The sequence below is a fragment of the Protopterus annectens genome, chromosome 1.part0 (assembly GCF_019279795.1).
Source record: "Protopterus annectens isolate FY-2018-M chromosome 1.part0, PAN1.0, whole genome shotgun sequence".
NCBI lineage: Eukaryota > Metazoa > Chordata > Ceratodontiformes > Protopteridae > Protopterus > Protopterus annectens.
Window position 1 is genome coordinate 1,289,273,147 of NC_056725.1, and position 13,047 is coordinate 1,289,286,193.

The 13,047-nt window shown below is 43.1% G+C and overlaps 1 protein-coding gene across 2 annotated transcripts in view; it reads left to right on the plus strand.

The window, feature by feature from the left end:
* The window catches only part of LOC122797624 (class I histocompatibility antigen, F10 alpha chain-like), a 609,100-nt gene that overhangs the window by 535,677 nt on the left and 60,376 nt on the right, over nt 1-13,047 (plus strand). For both annotated transcript variants that reach the window (XM_044066180.1, XM_044066172.1), the window contains exon 5: nt 10,552-10,659. In XM_044066180.1, coding sequence (XP_043922115.1) covers nt 10,552-10,659 — 108 coding nt within the window. The remainder of the gene's footprint in view (nt 1-10,551; nt 10,660-13,047) is intronic.

Here is a 13,047-nt window from a genome sequence, read left to right on the forward strand (position 1 = left end):
GGGATTACCATACATTGTGTATACCTTGTTTAGGGCCTGAGCACGACGTTGTTGGTTGCCGCTCTTGTGCTAGATTTAACAAACGCACTATTAAGAGGAGGTTAGACTGTGCCAGATTAGTGTTTGGGAAGCGTTGCAATTATAAAATGCCGTCGGCTGCTCCGGCCGCTTGCCAAGAAGCGCAAGGACAAAACAGCGAAGCCTAGGGTTGATGAACCGGCAGTCCCGGACGTCGGTTCTTTAGGTGGCTCAGTGGAGCCAGAGGTTTTGCCAGGAGTTTCTATGGAGTCTCAGGCAGAAACTTTACTGTTACAGGATGTACCCTCTCAGGAGGCAGGCCAGGCTGAGGGGGCTTCTCAGGTAACTATTCTTCCCTCTTTTCCCAAAGTAGTTAGAGCCTCTCCTTCTGTTGCCAAAACTTCTTTTAGAGGTAGGGCAACTTCAGCTTCAGTAGGGGCTTCTCCTAGCCTTTCGGGTTCTGTACCTAAGAAACATATGCTTAAAATGGCGGAAGATTTGATTACTATGATTAGAGGTTCTATGGGCCCTCCTGATAAGAGGCCTAGGGTGGAACCAGAGTTTGACAGTTTTGAACAGGGTTCAGGGGCTTCTGAGTCTTCTGCGGAAGACTTGCAGGAGTATCCTCATTATTCTGATTCTGATGTGGATGATGCCACTCCTTCGGCTTCTCCTCCTGAGGATTTTTCATTTTCAGAGACTCTGCATTCCATGAGGGAGCACTTTAAATGGGAAGGCCAGGATTACTCTGATTCCAGGAAGAGGCTTAGAGAATTCTTGTTTTTACCCCAGCATAGGCCCTTAGCTATACCTCCTGTGTTGAATGTGGTGGAAGATGTTTTTGCAGAGGCTTCCCTGAACCCTGATTCTTTGCCTCCTGCTCCTGTTAAACCTGATAGGTACTATAGGGTGCCCGAAGCTCATAAGTATTTGTTTAAGAGTCCTAGGGCGGACCCAGAAACTGTCTCTCAAGGGCCTAAAGGTGTTAAGGCCTCTGTGGTTAAAAATCCTGTTCCCACTGACAAAGAGGCAAGGGCGTTAGATAGGTGGGGTAAGAAAGTATATACTTCTTCCACTCTAGCCATGAGGCGTTGAATTGTCAGTTTCACATGCTGAAATATCAAAATTATCTCCTTTCACAATTGAAATCTAAGGTGGATGCTTTGGCGGAAGGTATTGATTGTAAAGACTTGCTGGATTTAGTTTGTGTCTGGACAAGTGGGCAAGCATTCTTTGCAATGTGGTTTTGATGCTGTGCAGGCCTCCTCGAGGGTGGCTGCCACTAGTTCTGTTCTTCGCAGGCATGCCTGGTTGAGAGATCAAAATTTGGCTGAGCATGTTAAGACAAGGATTTTGGATGCTCCTTTACAGTCTGATGTGTTGTTTGGTTCACCTGTGGAAGCAGTTTTAAAGAAAATGGAGGACAAAGCTAAGTCTATGCAAACTGTTAAAGATTTTTTGCAGGTACAGCCACGAAGTTTAGTAGAAATTGGCCTGCTAAGGGGTGGACATATCCTGCTTATGATTCCCAGTCTAGGGGTAGGCCGAGGCGTGGTAGGGGCAGGGCTCAAGGTTCTTTTAGGCCTAGATCAGGAGTTCACCTGCTCAGACTTCTGGTGAGGGCAGGGGTCAGTCCTTCGTAAACAGACCCAATGACCTGCCTTTTCAGCTGCCAGTAGATTCTCGTCTGGCAGCTCCTTTGGAAGGACGACTGTCTCTTTTCAAAGGAAGTTGGGATTTAATTACTCAAGACAGATGGGTGTTGGACATCATTCAGCCAGTCCCTGTATCAGAAAGGGGCCTAGGATTTTGTTCTCGCATGTTCCTAGTACCAAAGAAGGGGAACACGTGGAGACTGCTTTTGGATTTATCTCTCCTCAACACTTATCTGGACATTCCCAAGTTCAAGATGTTGACGTTACAACAGCTTTTACCCCTGCTGGGCAAAGATCACTGGATGGTAACTTTAGATCTCAAGGAAGCTTACCTTCATGTGCCTATCAGGCTAAGTTACAGGAAGTATCTGCGGTTTCGAGCTGGAGATTCTCATTATCAGTTCTCTGCATTGCCCTTTGGCTTATCTACTGCCCAGAGTATTCACAAAGGTTCTGGCTCCAGTGATAGCTTACTTCAGGCTACAAGGACTTCAAATCTATCCTTCTTTAGACGCCTGCCTGTTTCTGGCTCAAGACAAGGAAGACCTTCTTCAGCATCTGGAATATCTTATAGCAGTGCTAAGATGCCTAGGGTATTCTGTGAACGAAATAAAGTCCAGTCTAGTACCCTCTCAAGACATGTGCTTTCTGGGTGTGAGACTGAATACAGCAGCCCAGATGGCCTTTTTAACCCCGGACAAACAAAAGAGTCTATCACTTTACTTCCATCGACTATCTCATCAGTCCGTGCTGACTGCAGAGACAGTCCTTCAAGCATTAGGGTTCATGGCATCTTGTATTCTGGTGCTTCCCAATGCCAAACTGCATATGAGGAAGTTACAATGGTATCTCAAAATGTATGGACACAGCACTGCCAGGATTTAGACACTGTCATTCAAATAATACCTTGCCTTCAAAGAGAATTTTGTGGTGGGCTCAGGAATGTCACCTAAACAAGGGACTCTCTGTGACCCGGCCAGAGGCGAGTCAGATTTTACCGACAGATGCCTCAGACATTGCTTGGGGAGCTCATCTAAATGGAAAGTGGATACAAGACAAATGGCCTGCCAGACTACAGCATCTACATATCAACATGAAGGAGATGTTAGCAGTCCAGTTCGCATTGATGGCTTTCAAGGAGTTACTTCTTCCAGGGCAGGTGTTGATTCTAACAGACAACACAACTGTCATGTGGTACTTCAACAAACAAGGGGGAATGCATTCTTATCCTCTATGCAGGCAAGCAATGATTTTATGGGAGACTGCGCTACGCTTGCACCTAACTCTTCAGGCAAGGTTTCTGCCAGGAGCACAGAACTCCTTAGCAGATGTGTTAAGCAGACAATTCATGGATCCCCACAAGTGGAAACTGGATCTTCATGTATTTCAGAAATTGACAGTGTCATGGGGAACTCCAGACATAGATCTGTTCGCTTCTCCACTAAACCACCAGCTGCCACAGTTTTGCACAAAGGGGTTTCATCACACTGCTTGGAAAGTGGATGCTCTGTCTTTCAGTTGGACAAACCTTCATGTGTATGCCTTTCCACCTCTGCCTCTTCTTCCAAAGGTACTGTTAAAGGTCAGACAGGACAGGCCAAGGATGATTTTGATAGCTCCAGATTGGCCTCGGCAACACTGGTACCCTCTACTACGGAGTCTGGTAAAGAAGCCTCCATGGCCTTAACCTTTGATTCCACATCTGTTATCCCAGCAGGACGGTCATCTGCTCAATGTCAAGCTTCACTCTCTTCATCTGACAGCCTGGCATATTCTGTGTTGAACCACAGCAGGTCTCAACTTCCTCAACAAGTTTTAAATGTGATTATGGAAGCTAGAAGACCTAGTACAAGGAAAGTGTACAGCAAAATGGAAGAGATTTTTATTTTGGAGTAAAGCAAAGAATTTGGAGATTTCTGAGCCTAATTTGAGTATGGCTCTTCAATATCTTACTGAGTTACTGGACAAGGGTCTGTCCTTCTCTTCCATTAAGATTCATGCTGCAGCAATCTCAGCTCACTATGATTGTGACCCACCATTGTTTTCGCATCCTTTGTTCAAGCAGTTTCTTAGAGGGCAAAATATAAGACCCCACGTAGAGCTCCTACTCCTGCTTGGGATCTCAATTTTGTGTTGGAAAAACTTACTCTACAACCTTTTGAGCCTGCGGCTACTGCTGAATTGAAATATTTGTCATGGAAGACTGCTTTTTTGTTGGCTGTTACTTCTGCAAGAAGGGTGTCTGAGTTGCAGGCCCTTATGGCAGTCGAGCCCTTTTTGATTTTCCATAAGGATAGGGTATCATTACGTACTAATCCTTCCTTTATGCCTAAGGTGGTTTCTAGTGTGGCTTTAAACCAAACTATTCATTTGCCTACTTTTTATGCAGACCCCCAAAATAAAGGGGAAAAGATTTTGCATACTTTAGATGTACACAGGCAATTGCGTTATTACTTAAGCTGGACTAAGGATTTTAGGCAGTCTCAGCAGTTGTTTGTTTCTTTTGCTTTGAGTTCACAGGGCAAGCCTGTGTCAAAACAAACTATTTCTAGGTGGATTGGCTTTTGCATTGCATTTTGTTATTCCCATCATGGCAAGGAGGTTCCAGCTGGGATTAGGCCTCATTCCACTAGGGCTACTGCCACTTCAACAGCATTTCTACGGGGGGTGGCAACTAAGGATATTTTGGAAGCAGCTACTTGGAGTTCAGTGCATACTTTCTCTAAGCATTATCACCTTCCTATCTACTCTAAGTCTAGGGCTGGTTTTGCCACAGCTGTTTTGCAAGGCATGTTGTCAGCTCCTGCTTCTTTATGATTTGCCAGCCTCCCTTACCTCTGCTTTGGGATTCTACCCAATAGTAAGGACTGCAGCAATGGAAAACGAAGAACATAGTACAGTTTTGTACCTACCATAAATGTAGATGTTCGAGGATTCCATTGCTGCAGTCCAATTTACCCTCCCTCCTTCGCCTCTGTGTTTAGGGGTGGTTGTGTAGGTGTGTTTACCTGCTTATATTTTGTATATATTGTTCATGTTTTGGTGCAGGTATTTTGGGCCTTGTCTTTTAGGGTCTTCTGACATCTGGGGCAAGAAAAGACTGAGGATATGACGCCGGTCATGCGCATTAGTACCCTGACGTACTGACGTCAGTCTAATGCGCCCTGACCGACGTCAGCCTTATACTCTGGTATTCGGGCCGACTGGATGCGGACTATACCCAATAGTAAGGACTGCAGCAATGGAATCCTCGAACATCTACATTTATGGTAGGTACAAAACTGTACTTTTTCACATATCTTTCTTTAACACTTATGTTTGTGTGACCTGACCTTCTTTTCCACATCTGTAACACGATTTGTCTTTCTGTCTCTCTGCAGTTAGCTTGCAAGAAGTGTAGTCACCTGGTTTCATTGGGGGTTATTGTTTCACTTCTTTGATATTTGGTGTTTAACTCTTAGCCTAGAGGGTTTCAGTGTGCCTTAGAAGTGTTATTCACATATCTGTGTATTTATTTCTGCTCAATATCTGAGCTGTTTTGTTGACTGCTATCTACCGGCAATCAACTGAAGTACAAGCTGAGTTAAGTATACTTTGTTCTGCACAGTACTGCATTTTATTTATTTGTTTATTTATTTGTTCCATTGAACAATGTGATCTCTCTGCAGTTAGTTTTCCATTCTCCCTTTCTGTTCTTGTTGTAGAATTAATCTTGGTGGCTTTGGAATTGCCTGCCCCTCCTGTAAATTTGTGCTTGAACACTCCTCCTGGGCCCATCTCATTTGCTCACTAAACTGAGTACAGTAAGATCATATTTTGATTTCAGGCACTCAGTCCCATCTCTTAAGCTCTATCCATTGTGTACAGAGAGAGTATTTGGAAAGGGCAACCATTGTATTCTCATAATCGTGCTCTATTCCATCCCTCTCCACTAACAAAAAACATTATTTATACTTTATCCAGCTGCTCTTACTGTAATTGTCTTCTACCTTATTTATTACCCTAGTTTGCTGTTCTGTGTGCTCTTAAGTGATCAGCTGCTCTTATTATGTGCTTATTACTGCTTGAGAGTAGCCTGATTAAATTTATCTGCTATTCTAAGCATCTTAGTTTTGGTTTTAGCACTTGTGCTTCAGGCCAGTTATTTTACATTTAGGGTTTTTGTGGACAAACCCTCTTCAAACCCTGCTCTCCCTAAGTCCACTAAGTATTCAGAGCACTATGTCTGGACAATTCCCATCAGTTTCCCCTGCCAGTCTGGTCGACATGGGCATACTGAGACAGTGTAGCAACTGCCTCATGTTCACGGACAGTCCCCTTCTCCTAGCACATAATTCTTCTACTTGGGAGAGATGCATCTACATCAGTAAGCTGGAATCCATGCTCTCTCACACCACAGTCAGTATTCCTGAAAAAGAGGAGATTGCCAGTACAAGCACCACACCACCCACATCACAGAGTTACACACCCACCTATGCAGGGGTCCTCAACAAAAACTTACCTAAACAACAGAGACCCCAAAAATACACTCACAAACATTCCACACACAATGCCAATCACATCGCAAAAAGTAGTCAACACACCAGTGTCTCACAAACACAGCCCAGTAGGCATAACAATAAACCAACACAGCCCATAAGGCATAACAATAAACCAAACATACTACGCATTGGTGACTCAGTAGTGAGGCACACTGATGTCCCCCTCACCAGGCTCAACAAGGAGAAGGACACGGTCAGCTGTTTGTCAGGTGTTAGAATCCACCACATCACACACACACTTAAGTCTCTCCACCACTGGTACAAATATGACTCTGTCATTGTCCATGTTAGTGTGATTGACTTGAAACGTACCTGCCTGGACTATATGATGAGAGACACGATTGAGCTGTCAGAATATTCACTCTAGGCAGGTGTGACCGCAGCCCTAAGCAGCATCCTACCTTCACCAAGAATGATGCCACAATACCAACAAAAAATGATTGACTTCAACAATTGGTTTACTTTCTGGTGTCATTCCAAGGGGATCCATTATCTGTCTGCCTGGGATGACATGGTTGACAGGCTTCGAAGCTTTGCCAGAGATGGCTTCCACCTGTCACCACTGATATTCCGGATAATGGCCAAGGCCCTCACCTCCCCCATTGCACCTTTTTTAGGCAATGTCCCAAAGACAAATCTTCCAACAGAAAAGATCTGCCAAAAAGCAAATTGAAGGTCATGCTGCTCAATGCTAGGAGCCTTAATCTGAAAATGCACTCATTGGAGGCTGTCCTCACACTGGAAGATGCCAATGTGTGTGCAGTCATAGAAACTTGGTTCAGGGCTGTGGAGAGCACCCCTGCTTTAGCAGACTATACCTCATTCCACACTTTCTGACCCCAAAATGAGATCAGAAAGACTAAGGGTGGTGGAGTCCCTATCTTCATTAAAGACAGGCACACCTCCAGACTGATGGAATTACTCCGGGTGCAAATGACAGTTGGCAAGACACCCATCCAAGTTATAGTCAGCTATAGACCCCCCTCCATGTCTCAGGACACCCACTCCTCATACCTAAACCTACTTGACTCCATAAAGGTACCCCCTAACACCGTGATCCTTGGTGATTTCAACTACCCCACCATAGACTGGGTGAACTATTCCTGCACTAATGCACTCACCCAACAATTCCTTGACTTTGTCAACTCTAATGCACTAGACCAGCTGGTCTCATCCCCCACTAAGGGAAATAACATAGTGTAATTGGTTCTCACCAACATGGGTGACCGCTGCACCACTCCCATAGTATGTTCTTTCCTGGTGAGATTAGATCATCAGTCCATCTCATTTGAAGTTTCTGTCCCACCCAACCCCTCCCCAGCCATAACCAGGCTTAGCCAACCTACTAGGTTTTAGGTTCAGTGCAAACGTCACCACCTTATCGCCCCCCCCAAAGGCCCAGTCTACATCTCTGATACTTGTCCCACATCTCACATCCCCATAGATCAAATGTTATAGGCCTTATCCAAAGCAAAGAACACAGTTCCATGGGACCTGATAATATCCCAGACTGTATTCTGCACCATCTCCAGCAAAACCTAGCTTCGCCACTGAGCACCCTATTCAACCACAGCCTAATTACAGGCTTCATTCCAGCAGAGTGGAGAACTGACATTGTCATCCCTTTACACAAAGGTGGTGCCAAGTACTGACCCGGGAAACTATTGCCCCATTAGCTTGACAAGTCTGATCTGTAAAAACATGGAGCATATTATTATGGAGCTCATAAACAGGGACCTAGGCAATCTCCAAACACTCAAACTTACACAACTCAAATTTGTCAGGGGCATATCTTGCCTATTGAACCTAGTTGACTTTTTGAGACAGTCACCAAGGCCCTCAATGAGGGAAATTCAGTACATACAGCTTACCATGAGCTGGCCAAGGCCTTTGACACAATCCCCCACTCAGGCATCATTGCAAAGCTAACACAACTTGGAGTTAATCCCTATCTTGTCAGATGGATGGCCAACTGGCTCAAAGAGAGGACCCACAAGGTCAAAATAGGTGCCACCACCTCCAACAGCAGACCTGTCACTAGTGGCGTTCCCCATGGATCTGTCTTGGGACCCCTTACTGTTTGGCATCTTCTTTTCAGAGGTCCAGACAAAGACTAAGGGACTGTGGCTGACCAAGTTTGCGGATGACTGTGAGTTGGGTGCTGTCATTGACTCCCCAAATGACATTAACATACTGCAAGAGGGTCTCACAGCTACAAATAACTGGTGCCAAAGTCATGGCCTTAAGTTAAACACAAAAAAATGTATTATCATACCATTCAGCAAAAACATGGCCCCTACTGATTACCACATCAATGGCAACCCCCTAAGCACACAACCCGTGGTGAGAGACTTGGGTACTCAGGTTGACAGCAATCTCATATTCGACCACCATGTGGCAGCAGTGGTCAGAAAAGCCTTTTACTTGGTTCATCTCATAAGTAAAGGGATTGGATCCAGAAAAAAGGAGGTTATTACCTCTCTGTTCTCCTCCTTCATTAGACCTATAATTGATTATAATGCCCCGTTTGGTATGTACCTCTCCAAACACCTGCACCAACTGGAAAGGCCACAGAAATACCTCACAAAGAGAATCCATGGCCTCCAAAATCTGTCTTATGTGGACAGGCTCAAATCACTATCATTTTACTCGGTGTCATATAAATTGCTCAGAGGTTATCTGTGTCTCACCTACAAGGCAATATCGGACCCTGCCTTACTAGAGATGCTCCATATCCATAAGTCTAACTCCTCGCACATTGCCCACTAGATATGCCTAACTCTGATATGCGACAATCAACAAAACCTGTTGGAGAGAGAGGTTTGTCTCCCAGAGGCTGCCCCATCTCTGGAATAGACTTCCCATACGTGTCAACAGAGTACCTCGCTGACTCTCTTCAAGCACAACCTTGATGAGTGGATGGGAAACCAGAAATTTGTCCCAGGGGTTCCACCTTTGTCCCTCATTGACAGGGGTGACAGGTACTGACTGCGGTTTCGTTTTTGTGGATAAACTATTGGCTAGGCTTGTAAGGGCTCCAGGGCCATTAGCCTAGTAACCTCCTATGATCTTATGATCCATTTAGGCTGTCCAATATAGCTTACCATCTACCCGTCTTCCCCGTTAAAAGATCTGGAAAATGCTGAATAAATTCCTGCTTGCTTTCTGGTTTATTCAACACAGCTCATACTTTATAAATTACAGTTCAGATCTGTTGTCTGTCTCATGCATGTTTATTTTTGTTTCTTGTCTTTGATATCCTTGTACTTTTCTAAATTACAGTTGCCCAATGTTATGGTGAACTAATGATAGCTGTCACAAATAATATTTTATTTCTCCCTGCAACTGATTATCAGCTCCCACCAGCTCCTGTCCTCATTTATGGTGTCTCTTGGACCCACCATAGCCTCACCTGGGCTTAGCTACCAAGGAGACTTGATGCAGTCTCATACTGCCGGCAAAGAGTGTGCCCTAACTCTTGTCCCCATGGCAGCTTTGTAAGCTCCACAGTTGCTGCCCCAGGAGGAGCATGTACAGTTCAATACATGAGCAATCTCCTGATTAAGAGGCTCATTGTTTTTGTAGTGCAGAACTCACCAGGCTTGTACACTGCTTATTCCAGTCAGCCTAGGCTGCATGCAGTTGAAGTCTTGCAGGTGATGGAACCAGAAGTGTGGGCTTGGGATTACCAGCTGGTGATGGACACACTCATTAGCATTAGTGTAGGAATGCAGTGGGAGGACATGGTTAGCCTTTACAATAAACATGGTCTCAAATCAGCCAGCATGGGTTGTCTTGGGGCGTAAAACTAGAACCACCATCATTGACCACATCATCTGTTATGAGGTGAGCAAGGCTATAAATACTTCTGTGGCTGCATGGATCATAGCCTCCTTTGGCCAGCCCTTGCCTTTGTGCTTGGGATACTTGTGTTGAGTAGTGGGACAGCAAATGAGCTCAACAATAGTAATGATGGGTTTGTGACTGGCAGACATGGAGGAAAAAATGAATTTAAAGACATTCTGTAGTAAAATGGATGATGTATAATTAATTTATTTGGATTGTTACATGATCAGGTGATCAACTCGCCTTATCTCACTATTGACCCCTTTTGAGAACACATTTATCTTACTGTCTGCAACTAGTGGTCATTAATGATTTATTAATTATTTTTTATAATATGTATATATTTTTACTTATATATTTTCATTATGAGCACTGTCTACTCATTTTCAGTCATTTTTTATTGTACATATAGTCTAAAGAAGTCACAAGCTCATAACTTGTAGAAACCATTTTTTTCTCTTTTATTAATGTTTTGTGCATTTTTGCAACAGATGGTGATGGAGGAGCTCGAGGAAAATACATCATGTATATAGCCATTGCTATAATTGTGGTCGTCATCCTTATTCTATCTGCATTCTTGTTCAGGAAAAAGAAAGCAGGTAATAATCCAAATATACATTGTGTTCTTCATCAGTACACTGAGGTATGAATAAGACTTTATTCAGGCCTCTCTGCTTTCAGCAGTTTGTAAAGAATTTGTGGCAATGCTTTTGGTTCAGAGAGTCATTCTAAGGTAACAGTGCTCCAGCCTCACACAAGAACTACTGTCCCTTGTGTGATATGGGCAGTGATATACACATTTACTTGGATGGTGAAGTACAAGCACTACATATTTGTTTTGATGCTGCAGTAGGTGAAGTCCCTAAAGAAAGATGCTAAAAAAATGGATGTTTTGTACTTCCCCAACATAGGTCTTCAAACAGAATTTCAACTCACACGTTTCAATGAGTGTGTGTGTGTGTGTGTGTGTGTGTGTGTGTGTGTGTGTGTGTGTGTGTGTGTGTGTGTGTGTGTGTGTGTGTGTGTGTGTGTGTGTGTGTGTGTGTGTGTGTGTGTGTGTGTGTGTGTGTGTGTGTGTGTGTGTGTGTGTGTGTGTGTGTGTGTGTGTGTGTGTGTGTGTGTGTGTATGTGTACATTGTCATTTTGTGGCCATTAGACACCCATGAAGCCAACAACTGGGAGGGAGAGGGCCCTTATCATTCATACATGAATGTATGAAGGATCCACAAATGCTACAGTTGGCTGGGGGATAAACAGGAAAAAGCATTTATTTTTCATTCTCCAGTTGTGTGCCTTATGATTTTGAGATTGCTGCTGCCAGGGATCACTATCATTCCTTACTTTCTGTCTCTCTTTCTCACACACACACACACACACGCACATGCACACACACACACACACACACACACACACACACACACACACACACACACAGACACACACACACACACACACACACAGACACACATTACCCAAGCAGGGACAAGATCGTAGCTCTCAACCTTTCAGTATAATAAATCTGGACATACTTGCTAATAATACAGACTTTGCAGAACGAAGTGTAGCAGTAACAGAAAAGCAAAATTGCAGCCCATTATCAGGCACAATTCTCCCGAGCTAGCACTACCAGTAGACAATTCACCTCTACTCTGGAGATGGACAGCGTTGCAGCTGTACTTTGCTTGCTTATTTCTACTCTGCCGTCTTGTCAGATCATGGCAGTATCTCTTGTATTCCAAAACTCAGAAACCGGCAGACACACGGGAATGGATGTTCTGTCCAAATAAATTGCAGGATCCAGTAGCAATAAAGTGAAAATATCAGAAAGATGAAAGGGAATTGCTACTGCTGAATCCTGTATTTATCTGGACAGATCAAAGAAAACTTAGATTGGGGGTCGAAGTGTTATGCAAGTGGCGGCTTGACATAAAATAATCCGATTGGCAGCCACCACTTGTTCTTTGCAATGCATAGAGAATCGGCTTACTAAGATTACTTGTATACACAACCGATTTTCTCAAAAAAAGTGAAATGTGAACATCATGTAACTCCACAATGAAATGTAAGTAGAGAAAATAACTGAAAATTTTCAAGTACTTTTTCAAATAATTTTTTAAAAGTGGAGCTACAATACTGCTGTAAAGTTAGATATGCTTGTGGAAGGGACTCGGCTGTAACTCCATACAATTTCTACCTTCTCACATCGCGCTCAGATGTAAGCACAGAGGCACTTTGAGAAGGTACTCGAGGTTAATTAGTTAAAATGGATACTGATAGTAACATTATGCATTTAGTTTATCTTGTGTATTGTGTAGAATGTCGGTCTTTTTATATAGAGAAAACTAATTGTAAATTTAGAGACCAAATAAGGGAGGATCAATATAATATAGCTAGGCAAATTTCTATGAATGCATTAGCCAAACATGTTATGAATCATGGTAACAAGAACTATTTTACATTTTTAGTCATTGAAAAGGTAGAGGAAAGTGAAAGGCTAGGGGACATTATCAATAAGACAAGAAGAAAGGGAGACCCGATGGATTATTAGAATGGGAGCCAATAAAGGGAGGGGGTTAAATGATAAAGTTCCCTTAAAGCCTATATTAAAATTTAGACCCTTATGTAGATGAATATTTATTTTTAGTTATACTTAGATTAACATAACACCTATATTTGTATTCATTGCATTTGAATGTACATATTTTTTATTGTTTTTTTTTAATAGTTTCTTGCCTAATATTGTTCTGTTTAATGATGTTTTTTAAATGTGTATTCTTTAAGTCTTGATTGATTAATTGTTGCTGATGGTATCTAAATGGTGGTTTAAGATCTGAGTTTTAACATCTTATGAAGCAGTTTGTGGAACTGCAAAAGCACTTACATCTATCAATAAATCTTGTTTGACTTCGAACGCAGCTGTTGAGTTACTCTGCTTAATTTATGTGCTTTGAGTTGATTTTTGTTTTAAGCAGAGTATTTGCCCGGAT